Source organism: Odontesthes bonariensis, chromosome 20 (assembly GCF_027942865.1).
Source record: "Odontesthes bonariensis isolate fOdoBon6 chromosome 20, fOdoBon6.hap1, whole genome shotgun sequence".
Lineage (NCBI taxonomy): Eukaryota > Metazoa > Chordata > Actinopteri > Atheriniformes > Atherinopsidae > Odontesthes > Odontesthes bonariensis.
In genome coordinates, this window is record NC_134525.1 from 22314996 (window position 1) to 22338899 (window position 23904).

At 40.1% G+C, this 23904-nt stretch overlaps 1 protein-coding gene across 3 annotated transcripts in view; it reads right to left on the reverse strand.

Annotated features, from left to right (window-relative positions):
* Nucleotides 1-23904, reverse strand: part of LOC142370125 (uncharacterized) — a 64636-nt gene that overhangs the window by 4495 nt on the left and 36237 nt on the right. Inside the window, exons 38-68 of one of the 3 annotated variants that reach the window (XM_075452569.1) lie at nt 23275-23373; nt 23082-23192; nt 22740-22847; nt 22084-22194; nt 20945-21055; nt 20523-20633; nt 20229-20339; nt 19579-19686; nt 19311-19421; nt 19082-19189; nt 18497-18607; nt 17300-17410; nt 14976-15086; nt 14479-14580; nt 13332-13436; nt 13034-13147; nt 10078-10182; nt 9663-9767; nt 9461-9568; nt 8707-8817; nt 8114-8230; nt 7903-8013; nt 6332-6436; nt 6143-6247; nt 5880-5984; nt 5696-5788; nt 5339-5431; nt 4147-4251; nt 3258-3435; nt 2102-2194; nt 144-263 (exon numbers count right to left, since the gene is read on the reverse strand). In XM_075452569.1, coding sequence (XP_075308684.1) covers nt 144-263; nt 2102-2194; nt 3258-3435; nt 4147-4251; nt 5339-5431; nt 5696-5788; nt 5880-5984; nt 6143-6247; nt 6332-6436; nt 7903-8013; nt 8114-8230; nt 8707-8817; nt 9461-9568; nt 9663-9767; nt 10078-10182; nt 13034-13147; nt 13332-13436; nt 14479-14580; nt 14976-15086; nt 17300-17410; nt 18497-18607; nt 19082-19189; nt 19311-19421; nt 19579-19686; nt 20229-20339; nt 20523-20633; nt 20945-21055; nt 22084-22194; nt 22740-22847; nt 23082-23192; nt 23275-23373 — 3397 coding nt within the window. The remainder of the gene's footprint in view (nt 1-143; nt 264-2101; nt 2195-3257; nt 3436-4146; nt 4252-5338; nt 5432-5695; nt 5789-5879; nt 5985-6142; nt 6248-6331; nt 6437-7902; nt 8014-8113; nt 8231-8706; nt 8818-9460; nt 9569-9662; nt 9768-10077; nt 10183-13033; nt 13148-13331; nt 13437-14478; nt 14581-14975; nt 15087-17299; nt 17411-18496; nt 18608-19081; nt 19190-19310; nt 19422-19578; nt 19687-20228; nt 20340-20522; nt 20634-20944; nt 21056-22083; nt 22195-22739; nt 22848-23081; nt 23193-23274; nt 23374-23904) is intronic. The other 2 variants (XM_075452570.1, XM_075452571.1) reach the window with 2 other exon arrangements.

Below are 23904 nucleotides of genomic sequence, written 5' to 3' on the forward strand. Positions count from 1 at the left end.
TGTTAAACGAGATAAAACCCCAGTGACGCTCATGCACAAACCTGCAAGGAGACAGTGAATTAGACTTATTTATCTGTGGATTAGAGACATGTTCTGGTCCATGCTTTCACCAATCAGCGAGTCAGAAACATGAGAAGAGATACCGGGAGTGCTGGTGCCGCTGTGGTCCCACAGGTCAGAGGTCAGCGAGCTGACAGACTGAGCCTGGCTGTGGGGGAGCGACTGCTGGGAGTGCTGCCTGCTCAGCCTGCGGTCGGCCCGCTCTGACAAACAGCCGCCACCAGGAGCAGCACACGACAGAGGTAATCCCAGCAAAGACCAGTAACGAGGAGGAAAGGATGGAGAAAAAAGAAAAAGTGAGGGATCCAGCTAATAAGAACAACCAGAGTTGTGATTTAACTTAATATAAATTCAAGGTTTTTGGACAACAACTATAGTACAAACAAATGTATTAAAGTTTGAGTATAGTAGATTCAGGGATTTGCATGGAAACACGTTACATGTGTTAGACACGAGTTGCATAAAACGTGTTAAAATGCAGAGTTAATTAAAACTTTGTTTTACTGAACTGTGGAGTGGGACGGTTAAACAGTTCATAAATAGACCTACCACATACATTAGCTCTGGATACGTAACTAGCTAGCTAAGTATTTTGCCTTCATCGTGGAAATAAATCTCCCTTGTTTGGCACAATTTGCAGAACTTATCCACTAAAATTACAGAGGAATAATGAGAACAAGAAATACTGGATTCATTTAGTTAAAAATGAAGCTGAAATGCGGCATCACAGATCTGGCAACATGCCAGTTTGGAGGCCAACTTCAGCATTGTCCAGCACAGAGAATCAGATTAATACTCGGTCAAGTCAAGTTAACCATCTCTCAACAGCTGTTCTTATGAACTGTTTGTTCATGACATCATAGATTCATTTTTGAAGAATCAATGACGCACTGTGGAGGTTTCAGGGCTTTGGACCTGCTTAGAGAACCAACGTTTTGGGCATAATTACAGTCCATGGATGCTTAGTGGACTGATTTTGTGCACAGAAATGGTGATAAAGTGTTCAGGGTCACTGCCAATAGGTCATTGCACATATTTTTTCCCCTGATACGTTTACAAACGTTGACCCAATAGTTGAGATTAATAAATACACTGTTACACTGCTGTAAATACCTGTCTGAGTGTCACTCACACATGCTCACGCTACACTAATGTGTGTCTACTGAATCTTCTGCTACTGGAATATGTATTTAAGTAGACTGCACAATGTTTTAAACTTAGGTCATTTTCACTGTTTGGCCCCGTCTTTTTCAGTCATTGTACCACACATACACCTAACACAGGGAGACTTTCTGCTCGAAACCCTGTGAAAGAAGTAGCTGCAGCTCTCACCAGCACCCACGTTACTCAGGTCACAGCATATACTCCAGAATATTTGCTTATTCGGGTTATGTGCTTCTCACATGCCACTGCTCCGGAGCATCTTTAGAAAAGTTCAGGACTTGAGTGCATGTGTGAAAACGGCTCTAACCCACATTTAGAAGGAGACTGAAATATTAATTACTTGTAGCGTGCGTTCGGGATTTAAAGTCTAAGCAGTTTATTTCAGTTAAAATGAACTCTCAGAGCAGAGATAATCATTTATTTTCTCATTATTTTGAAACCCAATCTTATTTACTTGATGATTGTTTTAGTAATTTATGTTTGGCTAGATTGTTAATTAACTTATTGTCTGTGATTTATTGCTGCTTTACTCTGACTTTTAGCTCAGGATGGAAAACTACAGCAGTTAGTTGGATTACTTTAATTTAATTTTTGCCCTTTCAAAAAACTCAGGGGTAAATCTACCAACATAAATCAGAGGAAAACATGTTAATGTTTTAATGTTAATGAGCTGTTGTGGTATTGAAAAACTAATTAAAATGGAGAGAGTGAATTAATGAAAAATAAGAGTTAAACAGGCGCAGACATCTTTTGTTTTATGTTATCACAACTCTTTTTGCCTTTGTTGTAATCAATGGCCAGAAAACATGAATTTCTCATGAAGCAGCCACCAGCAGGTTTGTTTTGTTAACATTTTGAGGGGACTCAGGTAAAGTACCAGACATCCTGCAGAGGCTCTTGGACTGAATGTTGTCCTCTAGAGGGTCAAAGTCAAAGATGGAGCCTGGATCTGTCCTCCACACCTTCAGGTCTTCGGAGAAGATGGAAAAGTAATTTCTATTTACACTGAATGCAATAATCCTGCAATGTTCACGTGAAAAAATTAACTAAAAATGAGCTTGTTTATCATTGTTTTCTTCTGTGTTTCTCCACCTGTGCAGATATGAATGTACTACATTTAAATATTACCACTGTGAAATCAGTTAAAAGTTTATAGTTATACAACATAGAACAAAACAGATGGATGAAAAAGCCAAAGCTGAAGCTTGTCGACTCACCCTGAAAACAGCAAAATCAGCACATCAAGTTCAAATAAATTCTACAAAACTCTGAGCGCCACTGAGGAAAGTTTTAGCTACAGTTTTTCTTGCTGTCACATGAAGAGCGGATAATATATTGGTACTTCTATTAAAGTTGCTGTGTGAAACAATAATTATCTGGGAGAAAAAAATTGTATATTTTAGTATCTTATCACTTTGCAAAATACATGTTTTTATTGAATGAGAAGTAACCATTTATATCTATTTGTGCAGCAGCTGCTTTTGCACAAGAGAACTGTCAAATTACCAGAATAAAAGACACATAAAGGAGAGTTGTGCTAAGAGGTTCAAAGAAGAAGCAAGTGAAAGATTCAGATGTGGATACTGTTAAGTGAGAAGTTTTCAGGATATATATTTGATAAATAAAGGAGCATACTCATTAACATGAGGCCACACACCAAGCTCATCAAAGAGGTAAAAACATGAAGAAGTGAAGTGGGGACGGACAAACGCAGGAAACGACAGCAAACATTGATGTGGCTTTTCCCAGATGGAAATGACTGATGAACAACGAAAGTCTTCAGAGTGATGCTAAAGTTGCTTGTTTGGACATAAGACAATGTATATAAACTGTTTCTAGCTACCTGATAAATTAGGATAAATTCCTGCACTATTGTTTCCATTTGGTTCTCACCAAATGGTTTACAGAAATATAGACATCACAGATGGCAGATGGATTTACAGTGTCTTAGCATCCCAGGAGAATACAAGTTCAAAATTCTGTTTCAAAGTATCTAAACACATGCTTATACGCTTCAAGTGTGGGTCACTGACCAACAATGATGCCGCCTGGTCGTCTATCCATCTCCATCGCCTGGGGGTGGATCCCTTTGCTATAGCTCGCCTCTGCTATCATCTGATTGGCCCTCTGGTAGCGCTCCATGCTGGGGTCATCCAGCCCTGGTGTGAAGCCTCGGCCGCGCGCCCGCTCAAAGTCCTCGTGGTACTTCGCCTGTTGACGGGCAAAACCAGCAAATGCAGAGGCATCAGTGTCACCAGTGATGACAAGCAGAAAGAGCTCATGCACACACCAGCGTGAGAAATCACAACACACACAAGTCAGAGTGCGTTTGGTCAGTGAGCAATTAAAACACACACACAGAGAAGGTTTTTAAAAGCTTTATTCATTAACTCACACACACACTTAAACACACTGTTTTGGACTCTTGCATGTGCACACTGGAGGTCTGTCAGTCAAACTGTTTTAGGACCTGAACTACTGATCTACTGAACACCAAAAACTGAAGCCCCGAGTCTTAATAGTTTGTAAAAACAGACAATAAGCATGTTATATGCAACTATATACAAATTGAAATCTTAATGTTTGTATTTTGATTGTATTTGCAAAGGAGAAAAAATTTAAAGAGTCAGTCTTTATATTAACGTTTGATAAAAACCTCTTTTTAAGGTACGTTTGTGTGCATGAAGTGAAACACTTGATAAGCTTAAACTTTGTATCTTTTCTCTTTTGAATACTTCTAATGAATTCACACACACACACACACACACACACACACACACACACACACACACACACACACACACACACACACTCTCCTCCCTGGGGATTAGTATCAGTGCAGCAGTCCCGCCTGCGGTGCCACGTCACTCATGTTAGCTCCTCCCATAGCCAAGATGGGAGCCATGACAACCAGGCCGCTACCATGGAGACCGAGTCTTGTGTCCTCCTAACACGCCTGTACTCAGGTGTGTCTAGCTCAGTGCAGCTCCGCCCCCTCATCTCCTGCAGCCCGCGCTGATATTTCACCTGTTCAAACACACATTTCATATGCTGTTACCCTGAGAAACATACAGCATTGTCAATTCTTGTGTGTGTGGGCCTATCTTTGTGAGGACCAATTCAAATTGCAGAGAAAAATTAGCAGAGGGGACAATTTTTGGAAAGTGGACATTCTACAGTTTTGTGCAAACGTCCGGAGATACCCCTCATTTTTCAATATATGTCCAGGAAAACAGGAAAAGGCAGAATACACAAAGATGAATGTAAATACCGTATATAAGGCAAAATACAGTTTGTGTGCAATTCTAACAAGCTTTATTCTTCAACACAGCCTGAACCCTCATAGATCTTTTTTATGTCATTTCTTTAAGTAGTCTTTAGGAATAGTTCTCCAGTAGATGCTGCTGTAGACAGTTCTTTAGACCTGACACTTCTTCTTTTGTCCTCCACTTGTCCAGTTTCCTCAAATGTTTTAAAGACACACTGCACACCATGCTGAGATATGCCAAGTTTTCAGCTAGTAGCTCTTTGGGAATCACCTTGTTGCTGCAACAATGCTATTTTCTGTCTGTCAAACTGTTTTATCTTTGCTGTTTTTCATAGATGAAACTAAAGAAATGGGAACAAATGATGTGTCTTTGTGACAGGCTGCTGGTAACAAAGTGCCTGAAGATACAATTTAAAAGTGGTTCTTTGCTAAGTTGTCTGTTATGTGTTGACACAACACTGGTTCATCCCTTGAGTTAGGAGCCTTTTTTCTGATTAAATGATTCATAGGTCAGAGTTAAGTGGCTTAACAAACAAACAGTTTCCTCTGAAAATGGTCAGGTACAAGGACTGGACTGAAAATTAGTTAAAAAGCACCCAATGTCCAAAAAAAATTTGAAAGAACTTCAGAAAGCCTGCAGAACTATTGGTCAAGATCACTTTAAAAGATTACAAGAAAGTCTGGTTGCTTGGAAGGAAAAAAGGCTGGATCAGGATTTGTGTACAGGATTGTAAATAAATCAAACTGATATAGATAATGGAAGTTCATACTTGGTTTAGGTGTTAGCCATTCATCTTTCTCACATAGGTAGTAGTACAAATGTGTGTGTTTGTGCATGTGTCTTGCCGAGCTGATGTTTTCCTGGTTTTGTTTGACTCTCTCCACCTCTGGAGTAACTCCAACACTTGTGGCCTTCACAGCACTCTGTTTGTATTTCACCTGGCATGAGGACAGACAGGAAATCAAACTAACAAAATCTTATTTTCATTCCGACAGTTGCAGTGTCCTCAGAAACAATCTGACCAATCAGAGCTCACAGAGTTTATCCAACAGTTGTGCAGACCCTGCTGGGTCATCCTTGATTTCCTGCCTTTGAGCCCCTTTTGGTTCATCACAGCCACATACAGAATAATACCAGCCTCACCAGCTCTTTGATCCCTGAGCTCCTGTGTTTTCAGCATCAATGAGTGTCTCTGTACTCACTGAGCTGATGTTCTCCTGGTTGCGTCGGACTCGCTCCATCTCAGGTGTGTCCATGACAGCGGTACCATGACCCACATCATCTCTGTACTGGACCTGAACAGAGACTCAAAGTTTTAACAGACATCTAATTTATTTTTTTTAATGTTTTGTGATTTTGTGATCATAGAACTATGAGTAAACATACCTCGCTAATCTTCTTGGTATTCTCTCTGGCGAGGACGATCTCTGGCGTCTCTGTGACAGACGCCGTCAGACCCCTCATCAGTTTGGAGTCCCAGCTGTACCGCAGCTAGGGGGTGACAGAGAGCATCTTTAACACCACTCACAACGCATACAGGGAAACGGGCCATTTGAAATGGATTAGAGTTCAGAGGACAGAAACACTTTTGTGAAATTGGAACAGTCTTTGGCTATTAGAAGAGGATCAAGATAAATGTGCGTTCTCACAGAGCTGATGTTTCTCTGGTTGGTTCGTACTCTCTCCATCTCTGGGGTTTCTGAAAGCAGGCTGTAGCTTCCCTTCAGACGCTCCGCCTCGTCCTTATACTTTTTCTACAGAAACACCAAAGTTCTCAGAGGCAGAACTATTTTTAGAACATTTTCTTTAATAAGAGTTGGCATCGTGTACTCGCAGACCTGGCTATAGATGTCTTTGAGGTAGGAGGCATGCAGCAGTTCAGGGGTGTCTGTAACCGTCCCGTATGAGTTTTCTCTGAGCTGCGCCGTCTGTTTGTAAGATCTCTGCATCACAGAAACAGCTCATTTGTTGCACGGTTGCACTAACAACAACTTAAAAAGTGCATATGCAGATAAATACAAAGCTTACTACAGCATACAGGAAAAAAGCAATAATACTTTAATTTAAGCTGATTACACTTTAAAGGGATAGTTCACCTCTTTTGACATGAAGCTTTATGACATCCCATATTAGCAACATCATTTATGAACATTGACTTACCCCCCGCTGCGTCCTGCTACGGGCTGTGTAAACCTTGCAGACCGAAGAGAAGACCGAGCAGTCCCCTGCTTCCGAGCACTAAACACCGTAACAGGTGCGGCTATCGCTAGGTGGCTGAACGCACTGATATGAAGGGAGGCAAAAATTGCGCCAAGCGATTGTGAGGTCTGACTTTTTCCGGAGGGACGATTTTGTGATGCAAATGTATTACTCTTCTGAACGCATATTGTTTTGAGAAGCAAGACGCTTTATTTTTGTGCCCCCAGCCAACTAGCCGGACTACCTTCGTCAACTCCAAAACTCGGCTGGAACTCGGCTCAAAGGACGCAGCGGGGGGTAAGTCAATGTCCATAAATGATGTTGCTAATATGGGATGTCATACAGCTTCATGTCAAAAGAGGCGAACTATCCCTTTAAGTCAGAACATTGTACAATCTAAAACTAAAAATTGGACAAATTTGAACAAGAGCAACTTGCTGGTGCCTCTCTGCTGTGCTTCCGCTCTGCCTCAAACCCCCCCCTTTAAGCAGACTCGGTTTAAAAATAATTGCCAGTGTATGCTGTTTTGTCGATTTCTGCATTTAACTCATTGGCTGCCAGCCATTTTCAGTTCAGAGCCACCCATACTGCCAAGTGTTTTTCAGTATTTTGACTGATTTTCCAAGACCCACAGAAAAGTGTGTCTTATGACTATGTACACACCGAAATGACCAAAAGAAAGAGTAGACTCTCTTCTTTGATCAGGAAAAAAAAGTTTGTTTCTACCATTTTCAGTCCTTTAGTAATAGACAGTAGAACATAGGTTGGTTTCACCAAAAACAGCTGTTTGACCCAAAAAATTGAGAAAACGAGCTCTTTTTTTTTGTGCATAGTGGCACTGCTGCCACCTAGCGGGTAATTTTGCCAGTATATTCTCTGTTTAGTGTTTACAAGCCTAAGATTTAGTGACGAACTCCGCTAGATTGTCCCCCAGCCCGCTCCGTTAAAAACGCAATTGACGTCTATTGACGTCTTTGGCAGTGAACGTTTTTTTTTAAATTGACGTCTATAGACGTCAATGGCACCGAAGGAGTTAAGAGTTGAACTTGGTAAAAATGAGCATAGTTTTACAGAAAGTACCAATTAAGTCCTAAAATAAGTCCTTTGTTGAATAAAAAATTCTGGGTGACTGGGTTGAATCTGACATGTAATGTGAGGGCCAGCAGAGGCCCATCAACCATCTGTGGTGGGGGAATCTGAGCCCAGATACCTGACTCTGGATCTCCGAGGCTTTCTTGGCTCTTTGCATCTCCAGGACATCAGCACTCAGCTCCATGCCTTTGCCCATAATCTCCCTCTCCAGATCCCTGCGGTATTCCTTCTGTGGGTGCAGATAAACAAACCATCACAACAATCACTGCAGTTAAAGTCAGATCTATTGCATCTATTGTCTAAATGAGTGTGTATGGAGTGTGCTTTACCTGGTTCAGTATCTGATTGGCATTTTTAACCCTTAGAAGCTCAGGCGTTTCTTCAAGACCAACACCAGACAAGCCTCGCCCCTTCACTTCCTGCTCAAAGTCCTTCTTGTACTCTTTCTGCAAAGAGACAGGTGGTTTCTTGAGAATAGTGATTTCTATAGGATCTCTCATGTTTATTTCTATGTGACTTTATGCTTGATGGGTTATTATATATTCATAAGTCCCAATTTTTATCTATTTTCTTGTAAAATCTTCGATAAATTATATGTCCTCTTATCCTCTTTGTTTCCTCTGCCTGTTCAGACTTTTAAAAACTATTACGTAAAACAGAGGATACTTTAAACTGTTTATCTCTCCATAAATCCTCAATATTTGCCGAATAGTAATATATTTAGAATACCAGATGTTTACATTTAATTGAACTAAAACGATTTTCTTCACCTTTTCTGGTCTCTAAATTAGTTCATTCAAACTTATGACCACACTTTGGCCATAATCTGTGATGATCAAGATACAGTTTCTTTATTTTAGATGCTGGAACCACTTGCACAAGTTCTAATGCGCTTCTCAGAAATATTCTCAGTGTTTTACACCTCACTCAGCAGGCTGCTAGCGTGGCAGGCAGTCAGGTATCCAGGTGTTTGGTCGACGTCCACCATTGCTTTTCCCTTAATCTGCTCTTCGTAGTCCCTCCGATACTCCCTCTGAGAGTAAAACAGGACACAAAGCAGAGAGATATAGTAAAACTAAACTTTGTTGCTTGATTTGAGGGATATTAGAAACTTTTCTGAATGGTGGCTTTCTGTGAATTTCTAACTGTTCAGGTGTAACGCGAGTCTCATCACATTTGTATGATAATTTAGACCTGCGTGCAGTATTAGACCAATAAACAGACAAACTGCTTCAACATGTTCAGTTGTCTACTGCTTACATTTATTAGGACAAAGTACCGTTAGCACTTTTAGCCGCATTTTCACGCAGTGTAACCATGATATTTGTACTAAAATCCATTGGTAACACAACACAGACATTTGAAAAAGTTTCACTCCCTGTTTGAGGTTCAGACTTGTCCTGGAACAACCTTGAATATATTTCCAAATCAAATTAATACCTGTGTTCAAGCTACAATATCTAATTGGATTTAACTGTTAGAAGTCAAAACATCCTGCACATTGGACCTTAAAATATGTCTAAACCAAAACAAAAAGCAACAGACCATTACCAGACCATTCTATTAACAGATTTATGAAACTTTTAATAGAAAAACAAACATAGACTGTTAAAATCACATAGTAACACATGTCTGGAGTTTGCACAAGAGTGCAGGAATAATCAAAGAGTTTTTACCTCACTCTGCATCTTCTGTGCTTCCTTGGACACTTTGTAGGTCTGTGTGTCTCCAAACTCCATCTGAGAGTGACCTTTGTTCTTCTCATACTCCTCTCTGTACTTCACCTGAAACCACAGACACACAAACCAATCAGCCACTGAAATAGGTGGTAAAAACACAGCAGGAAAATTAGAATAAAAGTGTGTGTCCGTGTGTAACCTGGCTGTGCAGTACTGCGTTCTCCCTGTGGTGGAGCTGTTCAGCTGTGTCAAGAGCTACGTGGTAGTGGGCCTTTGTTTGCTCGTACTTCTTCTTGTACTCCACCTAAAAAATGTCACAACTAGAACTAAGATTGGCAACCATGAAGACAGAAACACAAGAGTATAATACAGTGATGCATCGGCCACAGTAATAAACTCTTTGATGGCACCTGACGTTGTGGTGTGTGTGTGTGTGTGTGTGCGCGTTATCAAAATGATGAACTTTTACTATGTAAAACGGCTAATCTGAACACTTCTGGTGTTGTATCCCATAAAAGTGTAACATGTTGGACTTTTCTGCAACACTTGTAATAAGAGGTGAAAGAAGCTGCTGTATTGTCAGTTTCTGTTGCATATGCAGTGTGTGGTTTTACGTTGCTTTGTAGCTTGCTGGCATTCAGGGCGTGCTCCAGCTGCAGGAGGTTCGGTAGGTCTGACCAACCTTCTGGTTTCTGGTTCTGGTTGGACTTATACTTCACCTGAAGGATAGAGGAGAAGATATTAAGGTTAAACAATGTCCAGTGATTTCAAGATGATTATTTCAAGAGAATATTGCAAAAGTCTAAAGTAGTGTAGACACTGTCCATTCATCCAGCTGACTTGATGTTATTGTAGCTTGCAGAGTCTGCCAGAAGTATATGTTGCATACAACCACCTCTGCATCGCTGCTGTGACTTGGTGTTCTGTAACTGGGCCTACTGTCTCTTTATTTAACCATACATTTGTACTAACTTAAGGCAAAACATTTATGAATTTATATGTATATATATATATATATATATCTACAGTCACTGTGTGAAAGAGGAAAAGTTGCTTTGTTGATGGTTTAATTTTATACTCTTCAGCCTAAAGACATGAAAACAGACACATAAGCACAGATGTGCTAAATAATCCTGGGATCCCGCAAGTGTTTTGGGTTTGATCCATTATCACAATCCTTCATCTTGGGGCTTATCTTCTGAGGTTAAAGGCAAACATCTTATCTCACGCATACTATTCCCTCTCTGCAAAATTAAGGCCTTTCTGCTGGCAACTACTGAACAAAACTTCAGGCTTTAAAACATCACACAAGGCATGTTTTAATACAGCAAACTGATGGCGATCAGTTCATATTTCTGTAAATGAACATGAAATGTTAGAACTGAATTTTCATTTCTGTACATCCTTTTTTTCCCCTCAATGTTTTTCCTCACTGGTTTGAAGCCAGAAACTCAGGCTGAAAATCTACCTGTATCATGATGCAGAGAGTCTGCTGCTCAGAGAGGCTTTTCTAAAAACGGCCTAACGTTCAGCGTTCCCAAACACCAGGCAGCGTTCAGCACAACAAGCTGTTACATAACTCTGTGAAGTGGGGAGGCTCTTTTCTGTGGCTGTGTGGGCAGCAGCGGTGCTAAAACTGAACTGCATCTGTGTGTTTGTTTGTTTGTGGATGTGTGCACGCTGGCATTTAAGTGTGAAGAATGTGGATATTTCTGCACTGGGAGGACCTTCCTTGTCTGTCAGACTTAGGGTTCAGATGTGGATTTAGGGGTTCTGGTTAGAATCGGGGCTGCGATTAGATGTTTGGGATTAGTTTTTGGCATCAAGTGTCCTCACAGCTACAGTAAATCTATCATGTACGTGTGTCTTCATGTGCATGTAACCTCTTCAACTTCTCCAGCTTTCATCTTACAATCCCCCTTCCATTTGCCTTAGAAAGGTTTCCATGGTTACACCCACACAACAGCCTGAATTATAGAGTGTATTTCAAAGTGTTAGGCGCACACACACACACACACACACACACACTAACAGACACATGTTTGCCTCTTGGATTTGTTTATCTCTGAGGTTGATAAGAAAATAGAAGTGTCTGCCGGTGACCTGGAGGAAACAAACGTTCAGTTGAATTGTTGTGGATCTGTCAGGAGTGGGGGGGCACTCACTATGACCACATAAAAACACAGCGGAAAAATCCACTCATTTCTTTTACCTGAACAGTGCATTCATCCTGAAGAATCCAAACTAAAAGTTCAAACCAAACACCTGGACAACGAGGTCTGAACAGCACCTCCACCTCCCAGGCGAATGTTCATTTCATGGCATCGTTTTAAACTATTTGTGGAATCAAAATCTACGCAAGTCAGGAAAACTACTGAAACCAATTTAAATGATTAAATTGGCAGACATGATGATGGATATGTTCACGTTTCTGCGATTTAGTTTGCTTTGACTTGCACAAACTTGAACACTTCCAACTACAAATTAAGTATCTTAAGTAAAAATAACTATGCCTTTAGTTATATTTCCCATTAACACATGCATATATGTTTAACTACTGTCTTTGTTGCCAACAAGCCATGTTATTTTTGGGGAATTTTCAGTTCAAAGCTATAGTGTCTTAGTTGCATTTGCACTTATGTTTTGCGCACTCTATTAACTCCAGTTCTAATCAGTTTAACTGTGCTCATTTTAGGTTTTTACATGTAGTTGGATCCTTTGACATACACCAAGTCAAAACTGTGCTGTCTTTGTAATGTACTTCATCTTAAAACTAGATACACGTTACATGTCTTTCATGTTCTTTCTTTAGACTACATTATTTGACTTTAAATTAGTCATTATTGTCTAATTTCATTTGCAACCTGACTCATTTTCTGGCATCCTGGTCGAGATTTTTGTATGTTTTACACTTAAATTAATCTGAACAGCCACTCTGGTAGGTTGGTATCTAAAATGGCTTGTAATGTTGAAACAAGGTGTGTTGTGGGTAAATGACGTGCTCCAGTTTATCAGCAGGTGGTCTTAGACAGCTTTGATCATTACTAAAATGAACTGGCTGCATTTGTGTTGATATATCAGTGAAATGAAACAACAACAAGAGGTGTTGCAGGTAGGTGTTGGGCCACTATGGACTGCAAGAACAGCTGTTAGCAACCACAGTTAGCCTTAAAACTGACCCTATCGTCTGTGGAACTCTACAGGAGGGATGAAACACCATTCTTCCAAACAACATTTCCTGATAAGTTATTTTGATGATGACCTTTGGCCAACACAAGTTAAAAATTATGATCTTATTAATACATTTATATGCAAGTATATTCACTGCTATGCTTCAGTTTGTTGACATTTTGATTAATTAATGACGAAAAAAGTAATTTTCTCGGTTTCAGTGGAGGTTAGCACTGTTTTTTCAGCTCTCCTTTGTGGTGTGTTCTGCATGAAAGAATATGCTTCATGTTTTAGTAAGTTGTTGGGAAAAACAATCATGAACAAACATGATTACGATGTGAGTTGAAGCTTAACTGAAAACTGTGTGAGACAGATCATGTGACCACAGAAAGCACCTACCTGACTGGCCAGGGCAGAAGCAGCTTGTGTGTGTTTGAAGGAGAGGCAGTCCAGCGGGTTGTAACACGGTCTCTGGCCCTTTAAATGTCTGTCAAAGCTTTCCTTATACTTCACCTGCAGGTCAGAGCGGTAAATACAAACACATCAAATGTTCCCTGATGTCACACTTACAGAGACTGACTGATGGGTTCCTACAGTCACAGGATGTTAAATCCAAAAATTGTGTGTTTTCCAAATCTGGTTCTGGTTCAATATCAACATGTTCAGTGCATGATGCGTAGATATGTGTTTGTGTTACCTGGCTGGCCAGTTTTGAAATCTCTTTGGCATGCAGGATGTCGGTTCTGGAGAGAAGAGAGCCGTCACTGTAAACGTGCTGTTTAGTATTGTTCTTGTAGGCCACCTGTGAATGTATATATACATATATAAAAAAAAACATATATATATATATATATATATATGTATGTATATACATATATATGTTTACAATATGATTGTACATATAAAAAGCATAAGAGTAGATGTTAAAAATGCAAATAAAATGCATCACCAGCCCCAGTTTTATAATAAAACAATGCAAGTAATGTCCTAAGCAAAAACAAAGTCGCTCCCAGATAGTGTACTAAAAGTCTTTCCTGATTTTAGGAGAATAAATGTAACTGAGAGGGGCGTAGACCGTGGTTTTACATGCAATCTGTCAAAAACTGTCAGAAAAGAGAACCAAGTTTGAGTCCCATCTAACTCAGTATTGTCCACAATCTTTTTACTTTTCTACTTTGCTGTCAGTTTAGGTTGGTTAGGGTCTGGAGTAAAAAACACATGGTAACAGGTTTGTATCACATCACCAGGACCTTTATCTATACAAAAGTGTCTCCTCTAACAGACATCAGAGACAGTGGAGACCTCAGGTGGAGTGAGCATGTTTTCCTCAGGTTTATAACAACTATACTGTGACTACAGCACATTAAAATCCTCACAATTATAAGACTGACAATTCAAAAATTTAAAATTTCACTAGTGATCCTGTTTGAATGGTTTTAGACATACACACACAAACTGGTATCCTGATTAAAGTTATTCCTGTGTCAGATGCTCTCACTCTCTCAGACACACACAGCAGCCCTTCACCAACTCTTTATTACTCTGACCTGAACCTTATCCTAACCTCAACCGTCACTCTTTACTTTGCACAAAAATGCTCCTAGTCCCAAGATCTGAAACAATGTCCTCACAAATATACGCACACACACATACAATCTAACACACACTTCCCGTGAAGACGGATGTTACAGAACACTCTTACACAACAGCAGATTGGTTTTAACAGCAGAACGTTTTCTATAATTAATCAGCACTTTCCTTCGGTGAATAGCTGGTGAACATGACTGTTGTCATGGAAGCTAATGTACAAAAGGAAGGGACATAGTTATATACCACACACTCACATCGCTGGCCAGTTTTGTTGCGTTGGTGGTGTTGACTATGTCAGGTCTGTCAGGCATTGTGTTGTAGTGATGAAGCTCCTCTTTACCTCTTCTGTAGCTCACCTGAGCCCAACAGAGGCAATTATTATGAACAGCAGTCGTTACAGAGCGGACTGTGACATCTAACCACAGAAGAAGAAACACTGCAGCTGAATTCAAAATAACAAATCTAAAGCAAGACATGCAGCAGTTTAAGACAGATACAACAACAGCTTAAATAATTTAACCTGGAATGGGTTACAGTGCCTGCAGATAGCAATTTAAAGTTGATACTCTCGAAACACATATCCTAAAAATCATTAAGGCAAATTGAATGAATTTTTAATGTAGTTGTGTTTTTTCTTCCATTAAACTCCACAGAATGGAGCAGCATTCATGTGTGAGCTGCGGCCTGTACAAACATCTCACGGTATTGTTTTATTACACTGAGCATGTGCATGTTGTGTGAGTATATTCACATCACTCTGGTTCCTGTTAACTTCCATAGCGTGCTCCACCTCAGGCAGCGTCTTCATGTTGGTGTAGTTGGACTTCCCCTTCTCCCGGTTATACTTCTCCTTGTAGAATTTCTACAGAGAGACAAAGGCAGGAAAAGGATGTGAGTGGGATTCAAAAGAAAAGAGAAGGCCTGGGAAAAAGAGGGATAAACAGAACTAAACAAAAATGTAGGGAATGAGGAGAAAGTTGGAAAGAAATAGATGGAAAAACAGCAGTTTGATAGGTTGACGGTGAAAGTATCTGTTGACTGGTTCAGCCCGGTGTCATCTAGGTCCTGAAAACTTTATTTTGCTAAAAATAAGAGGATGCTCAAGCACTGCTTCCAACTGTGACAGAATTCGCAGCATAAATCTGAAATGAATATTAAACTGAGAGAAGTGAAACCTGCCGTCTTCTGTGTTCACATTTAGCTTCAGTCAACTTGTGAGTTAAGGGAGTTATAATCAAATAAACTGAATATATTTGTCAGTTTGCTGGAAATCCTGCAAACTGTCATGCTACTTTACATTTTGCATATAAACTTAAATCAGAGATGAGCTCCAAAAGTCAGTTTTTCCAATATGAATACGAGCCAAAGTAGACAAACTAGTGGTATCATAAAGACATAAAATTGTAAAATTGTATTTTCAGCCACACGGTTATATGTAAAAGTTATTTTAATAAAAATATCAATGGTATTGTTCCATAACTGTCCTGAGGTCAGTCCTTCCAGCGTTCTGCAGACAGTTAAGCTGTCTGAGCTGCTGTTGTGTTGTTCACGAACGTTATACGCTCCAGTTAGTGTAGCATTGCTCGGTCAGGAAACCAGGGAAGCATCAGGCCTGTGCCCCAGTTTACCCACAGCTTTCAATTTCTGCCCCCTGGGCCAACACCAAACAATTATCCTCATCTCTAGCTCACAGAGTCTGCGCTCCGAACATGAAACACATCAGTGCCAGTGTGTTTTATGAGCATCAGATTAACATTCAGATATTTGTGGAAAAATTCTGCAACAACAATTTAAATGTATTCATAAACTAAATCAAGAGCAGTGTAAAATCCCTTCAGTCCCATTAAAGTTGTGCAAACAGTGAAAGGAGATAAACTTAATGATCTGTGGAATAAACTGCTTAAATATCTTCTTCATAAAATCAAGCAGAAAGCTGCAGCTAACCAGAGACCTCAGATCAGAGCAGTGAATCACATCAGTCTGTGCTGCTCTGTAATGATTGGTCCTCCAGGTGTTCTGGAACAGATGTGTTTGTTGCCCCACAGTCAAAACTAAACATACAGAAACAGTATTCCATTTTTATGATCCAAATATCTGAACAAACAGATCTGTGCAGCACTCAGTTCCTCTAAATCAGGGCAGCAGACTCTTTTGATGCTGCTATATAATTTAATCTGCTCCTTTAAAATCTATTCTTGTGTTTCTTTCTTCACAAATCAGCTGCAACATTAAAGCCGCTGGCAGGGAAAGTGAATAACAATAATCTTGTTACAATTCTGCTGAAAACCCTGTGTCCTGGCATTCATGTGAGTGTTACACTGACTTATACTGCCCATCAAAAAGCAAAGCATTCTCCCTCAGGCCAAAAACAGCCCATTGGTACAACAGAGACCTTCCTAAAGCTGCTCAGGGAAGATGTAATGAAGACAACAAAGAGCTTAAGGTGTTGACCCAGACTCCAAACTCTCCAGATGCCACAGGACCAAAACTATCAACCCCCAGAGGTCCCATTGTGTCCATACAACACCTCAGACCTCTTCAGCTGCACTAACAAGGTGACGGGCAGCTTGTGTTTCTTTTAAATCTCATTTTGTTGTTGGTGCAAACAAACTTTTAGACAAATTGGCAGCACTGCAGGTGATCGACAGTGGCTCAGAGTCATCAGCGTTCTGAAGTTTGATCCACACACTCAGATTTCAGCAGCAATCCAGCGATGTGTGCATGTCCTAGTTTTTGAGCATCGACCTGCCACTACAGTCTATCTCCTCTGTGCATGTGTGTGTGCGTGTGTGTCAGTGTGTGTGCTGTGGGTTATAGGTCAGCGTCTGTGTCCTCAGGCTGTGGAGCACAACACAGCTGCTCCCATTGTTCATGTTTGATACTACCACACTCTCTCCCACTGTGTTTGGTTTTAGGGTGGATTTTATTTCAGCCTGGGTGATTTTTGTCTGAAGACGTTCGCTCTTTATAACTATGGTTGACAAAAACAGTAAAAAAAAAAAAAAGTTGATCTTTACCCTCTGTCATTTTATGAACAGACTGATAAACATGATTCAAAGATCACATCAGACTCACATCGCTCTGCACTTTGGCCACTTCCTTAGCGAAGACCGTCTCGATGGTTTGGGGCATCTGAGCATACAGGCAGCATCCAGCTTCCTTCTTCCCCTCCTCCCTGTAAGCTTTCTGCAACACAAAACGCATTTACAACAACAGAAGCCAAATTATTGTTCCTTTGGGGAGGCAGCACAACTACATGTAGTTCTGTGGTGAAATAGTTTCCCCACGATTCACTGAAATATGGTCAATAATAAATATAAATACAGAATATAAGGCAGAAAATTGTTTGTACAATTCTCAGAAGCTCTAAAGTCAATATCTGGTCTGAGCTCCATTATTCCTCCAACACAGCCTGAACCCTTTTAGAGAAGCTTTCTGTCATTTCTTTAAGGAGTCTTCAGGAATAGTTCTCCAGGCTTCTTGAAGGACATCCCAAAGCTCTTCTCTGGATGTCAGCTGCCTTTTGTTCCGTTCTCTGTCAAGATGATCCCACACTGCTTCAATAATGTTGATGTCTGGGCTCTGGGGAGGATTCATCCCTCCATCAGACCTGCTGCCACTGATTTTCAGTCCACTTCTTGTGTCATTTGGCATAGCTCAGCCTTTTCTCCCTTTTTCCCTTCCTTAAGAATGTCTTTTTGGTAGCCACCCTTCCATGGAGACCATTTGTGATGAGGGTTGGGAAAATACTATTTTCTGTCTGTCAAACTGTGTTATCTTTGATGTTTTTCATAGAAGCAACTGAAGAAATGGGAACAAACGATGTGTCTTTGTGACATGTTTGCAAGTAACAAAGTTCCTAAAGATCCAATTTAAAACTGCTTCTTTGCTAAGTTGTCTGTTATGTGTCGACACAACACTGGTTCATCCCTTGAGTTAGGAGCCTTTTTTCTGCTTAAATGATTTATAGGTCAGAGTTAAGTGGCTTGACAAACAACAAGGTACAAGGATTAGACTGAAAATGAGGGGGAAAAACAGCTAAAACTTTGAAAAACCTTCAGAAAGCCTGGAAAATTATTGCTCAAGACCACTTAAGCGGTAATTTGCTGACCACAGATTTAAATAAAATGTCTGGCTGCTTGGAGGGAAAATATAAAAAAATGAGGGCTGGATCAAGAGTTTTGCACATTAATAATATTTGTTGTCTTTCTAAAAGATGAAGATAAAGTTGAAAATCAAACTATTTATAGAAAAGTGTGAATTAAAATGTACCTGACTGAAGAGCTGAGCTTGTTCTTTGGCATGCTGAGTTTCTTTGGTCTCAGGCAGCAGCGAGTACAGAGATTTAACCAGCTCCTTCTTACCGGCATCCTTGTATTTATTCTGAGGATAAATAAACACTTTAGATGAATGACTGCACAGTGACACAGTACACACTCCTGCAGACCACACAACAATAACTGATATTGATAACGGATATATGTCCTGCACCGCAGCTCATTGTGTTTTCTAACAGGTCAATGTGACAAGAAGGTACACAAACCGAACATGTTTGCAGATGATACAAAATACTGTTTTACAAAATGACAGCTACTGATGGAGACAGAATTAAAAGCAGATAAAATTCAAACTCATATTCAGATATTCATGTCTTTTATAACAGACTGTGTAATAACACTTGGAGAAATATTTAAGATAAACAAAAACAGTTAATACAGAAGCGCCTTCATCCACTGCCCACTGAGAGATTCACATATGTTTAAAGAGAACCTGGTCATCAATGTTGCATCTCTTGATGATTTCCTAATCTATAATGCTATAAAAACAAATCAATCAAAAACACACAGAGTTTCCCACCTCGCTGTGAGTCTCTGCCATCTCTTTAACAAACTGAGTCTGCAGAGTTTCAGGCAGCAGCGAGTACAACGCGTTGGGCAGATCGTCCACGTCTTTCTTGTACTTTGACTAAAAGAGTAAGATGTACACATGAAAAAGTGCATTAAAAGTTAGATCAAAAGATAAATGTATCTACTTTGTCAATCAGAATCTGCCTCAGACAGCATCGTCATGAAAAGCTTCATCTGACCTCACTCTGAAGCTCTGAGATCTGCTTTAGAAACTCCATCTCTTTGGTCTCTGGCATTTGGTGGAAAACAGTACTGCTGATCTCCTGTCGGCCTTTCTGCTTGTATTTATTCTGGATCACACAAACACTGAGATGAGACCATGCAAGTGCACACAGAAAAAAAAAGTCTAAGTGTACAATGAGTGTATTTTTTTTCCTTGATTCCAAAATTAAACAGTCAAATTTCAAATCAAATCAAAGTTCTCAAGGGAAGCAGTGATCCGCCTACCTCGCTCTGAAGCTCCGTGACAGCTTTAGCAAACTTAATCTCCTCTGTCTCAGAGAGCTGGGAGTACAGGTTGGTGCTCTGATCCTTCTTGCCTTCATTGTACTTCAACTGGACAACACAAAGAACACAAACTACTGCAAAACTTCAGATAGCAGCTAAGTACAGTGTTTAAAAGCTTTCATCCAATCAGCTGATTCCAGCTACAGTGAATAAATTCTGGACGGTTAAACAGCATCTTCCATCAAACTTGCATTGTGGTGCATTCAGTTCCCGAAAGAAATATCAGAGACCTAACAAATTATTGACAAGAAATCCTGCAAAAAGACTCAAATAATCAGCAAAAGAGAATTATGTAAATTAACCAGTCTGTCACGATGAAGTCAAATCATCACAAAACTGAAACATCTGACAACTTTGAACCAACAAATAAGCGCATGTGCGATCTGAGGGATTAAAAACTAAACTGACAATCTGTCCTTTGTGCCACAATGTACTCACTCACTGAACAAATACTCACAAAACAACTCAAAATCCTTTACACACGACTTAAAACATCTGAAATATGTAGCCCACTTCAATCTTCATTTGTCCAAACAGTGTTTGAATAATATGTCCTGTATATGTGTGACTCTTTGTGAGTGTCCGTGTACCTGACTTTGTAGCTCAGTGGCCTCTTTAGCGTGTAGCGTCTCCAGAGTTTCAGGCAGTTGATGGTACAGACAGCTGCTCGCCTCCTTCTTGCTCGCCTCCTTGTACTTAGCCTGAAAAAAAAAACATCCATTAGAAGCAATTGCCTGCAGGTCAAACAGCTGCAGTGTTTCTACAGGAGCTGTTAGGTCTGGAGGTTTCTAGATTCTAATTCAGTGTAATGACAAAAAAAAGATTTTAAAAAAAAGTTTAAATAAAATCACAAAACAATTAAAGGAAGTAGCCTTTTTTCTCACCTCGCTCTGCAGCTCAGAGGCAGTTTTAGCTAACTGAGTTTCGGTGGTTTCAGGTAGCTGCGAGTAGAGACTCTGAGAGAGACTCCTGATTCCCTCCTCCTTGTATTTACTCTGAAGTGAAAGACAGATGCAGAGAAGACTGAAGACAATGTGACAGAAATCTGATTAGGACATCAAGAAGAAAGCTCCAAGGAAAAAACAACATGAAGTGTAGTGAGATGTTGGACCCCCATATCAGCCAGAACAGCTTCACTTTGCCTTCATACTGTTATTCAGGAAGAAATATTTCATTGTTACTTTAATGAACATCTCTGAGGATGTCTGCAGCACAAAAGATCCTCTGACTATAACTGGGTACAGGTTTTCTTTTCATTGGTCACCATGCGTTAGAACAGGTGCATCATGTGTCTGTATGTGTTCACCTCACTCTGCAGCTCGGACATCTTGGCGGCAAGCTGCGTCTCCGCCGTCTGCGGCAGCTGAGCATACAGACTGGATGACATGGACTTTTTCCCGCTCTGCTTGTACTTGTTCTGGAAAAAAAAGACAGCAAGTAGAACAAAACTAAATGAGTGTAATTTAGTTTCATTTTACTACTTTCACAAGGCAGAAGATGGCCTGTTCTGGAGTATGAGGTGCTTCTTGTTCTTCAGTCAGGGGTTTCTGGGATTTAAAGGAGGGAAATTGTTACTGCTGGTTAATTCTGCTTTTATTGGTAAAGCCCCAGTCACATGGCAAAGGTGTCATTTCCAGAAAAGTTGGGAAAAATTTTGAAATAAGATAAAACCTCAAATCTGTAATTTGTTAATTAGTTTAACTTTTATATTTAACAGAAACAATTGCAAATAAATTATTTTCAGTGTTTTCACAGTGTCTTCGAAAATGATACAAATCTAGAATTTGATGAGCAACACACTCAAAAAAGTTAGAGGCAAAGAAAGAGAAAAGTACAAGCATCATGAAGAGGGGAATTAGACAACAACAACCACAAACTGTTGAGTTGCTGAAATCTTCGATTCAGAAAGAATGGACACAGTTTGAAAACGTCCAAGCTTTTCTGGAAATGGGGTTTGTAAATCACGAAAATCACCGGCACACAGGTGTAAGGTGTGTAAAGGTGTCTTTACAAACTCAGTTCTCCCAGAGTTTAATGACATAAACGCTTCTGTTCCACAGTGACAAAATGCAGAGAAACGTTTGCTCTCACAAACAGGATCGCAAATGCCTCAGATTCCTCACTGAGAGTCTTCAAAGCGCAACATATTATTCATTCATCAAATCTGACGAGTTACATATTCATTTCCAGCTTCACTCTGTCTGAATAATGCAACACAGTGAGTGTGTGTTAAGTGCAGGAGAGATGAGACGTTTGTTCCATGACTCAAGTCTGTCTTTACAAGTGTTCATTTAAACTGCTGCTAACCTGCTCAAACTGACCAATAAGACTAAAAAAACGACTAGGCTCCTAAATTAAAGGAAAGTGCCATTCTTTAATGTTTTTATGCTAAAAAAATCAGTCATGAAATGTGAAAAAGAGGGTGTGAATAATGGATGTATGTACCTCGCTCTGCAGCTCAGTAACCTCTTTAACATGCTGCGTCTCCAGAGTCTCAGGCAGCTGGTGGTACAGAGAGCTGCTGGCTTCTTTCTTCCCTGCTTCCTTGTACTTAATCTGCAGGAAGAAAAAAAAACAGTATCAGGTTTTTATATATTTTACAGTTTCTCTGACATTCTGAGAGACAACAATTTGCCAGCACATCCTTATCGAGGCTCACTTTAATCATAGATTTACTTTTAGGTTTTGTGTCCGATGAACATATAAAACAAACCCGGGAGCAAACAGAGAACAAGAGCTGATGTCAGTCTCACTTTGTTAAAGAGGATGAAAGCAATGCGAGTGTGTTTCTGCAGCTAAAGAGGAGGTGAAAGACAGTCATGGAGGGGAAGTATCCAGCAGCACTGGCAGGGCTTCTGATAACAGGACCAGAATAGAGAACAGCCGTCAGTTTATCTACTTTGTGTCAACAGGCTGGAGTGGCTGAGATGGGACACACACCCAATTTTGCCTCTTAGGACATTGCACAGTGAAGCAGAAATTCTGTATAAACAGTGTTTCAGTTCATCTCATCATGTTTGTAGTTCTTTTGGTTTCTTCTAAACACGTTTAAATCTTTAACTTTTATCTTTTTATGATGAATAAAGGTCACAGTTTCCCACCTCGCTGTGTGTCTCAGCCATCTCTTTCACAAACTGAGTCTCCAGAGTTTCGGGCAGCAGCGAGTACAAAGTGTTGGGCAGGTCCTCCTTGTCCTTCTTGTACTTCGTCTTGTAACAAAATAAACATGAAAACAGTAGAGTGACTTAAAATTTGATGCAAACTGACAAAAAAGGAGATGAGAAGAAAATTAAATCTCATTGATTCATTTATAGCTCAATAATCTTTTTAAATTAATAATAATAATAATAATAATAATAATAATAAAAAAAACACTGCCAGATCCTGATGAGACCCTCCACCTGCAGACCACCTGTACTGTACAAGACGTTCAGGGTCCTCACCTCACTCTGTATTTCTGACATCTGCTTGGCAAACTGTGTCTCTGCAGTTTCTGGGAGGCACGAGTACAAATTTTTACCGATTTCCTTCTTTCCCTCCTCTTTGTACTTTACCTGAGGGGGGGGGGGAAACGCAGCTGACTTTAAAAACCATCCAGACGGACACCCAGCAGGGATACCGCTGCCTGTTCCTCACCTCACTGTAGATGTCTGTTAGATCTTTAGCCAGCTGGGTCTCTGTGGTTGCAGGTAGCTGATGATAAAGAGAGCCGCTCACTTCCTGTTTATACTTCACCTACAAAAAGATGATAAAACACAATTTACTTGAACATTTGGAGGTTGATTGTTGTGATGGCCAACAACAGTAGTAGCCACACCTCTCCACCAGTGTATTTCCACTTTAATTTACTTTTCAGTCACTATTCCAAACATGTAGACACACTACCCAACCCTTTATTCCTTTACCAAATTGGTTTATTTTCTCACCTTGTAGTGGTGTTATGGAGTGCACACATGCCAACACTGCAAGGCCAAATTCTGTTTAGGTTGTATTAATACTCTTTTCTTTCCCTTGAGTTATCTGGGATTAAGCTTCTCCCTCCTGGTGCAACAAAGGGTGTGGCCAAGGGCTGAGGACTCTATAATATGCTGCAGCCAGCCTTATTTGACAGACCCATTTGCTGCATTGTCATAGGAGTGTTTGGGGTTTATTTATTTTGTTTCTGCTGTTTGTTAAGAATGTAGCAGCCATTTTGCTTCCCCTTTGTGTTCTACATAGTTTAGTTGAACCAGTATTTAAGTTGCCCTTATGGGTCTGTGTAAGTAG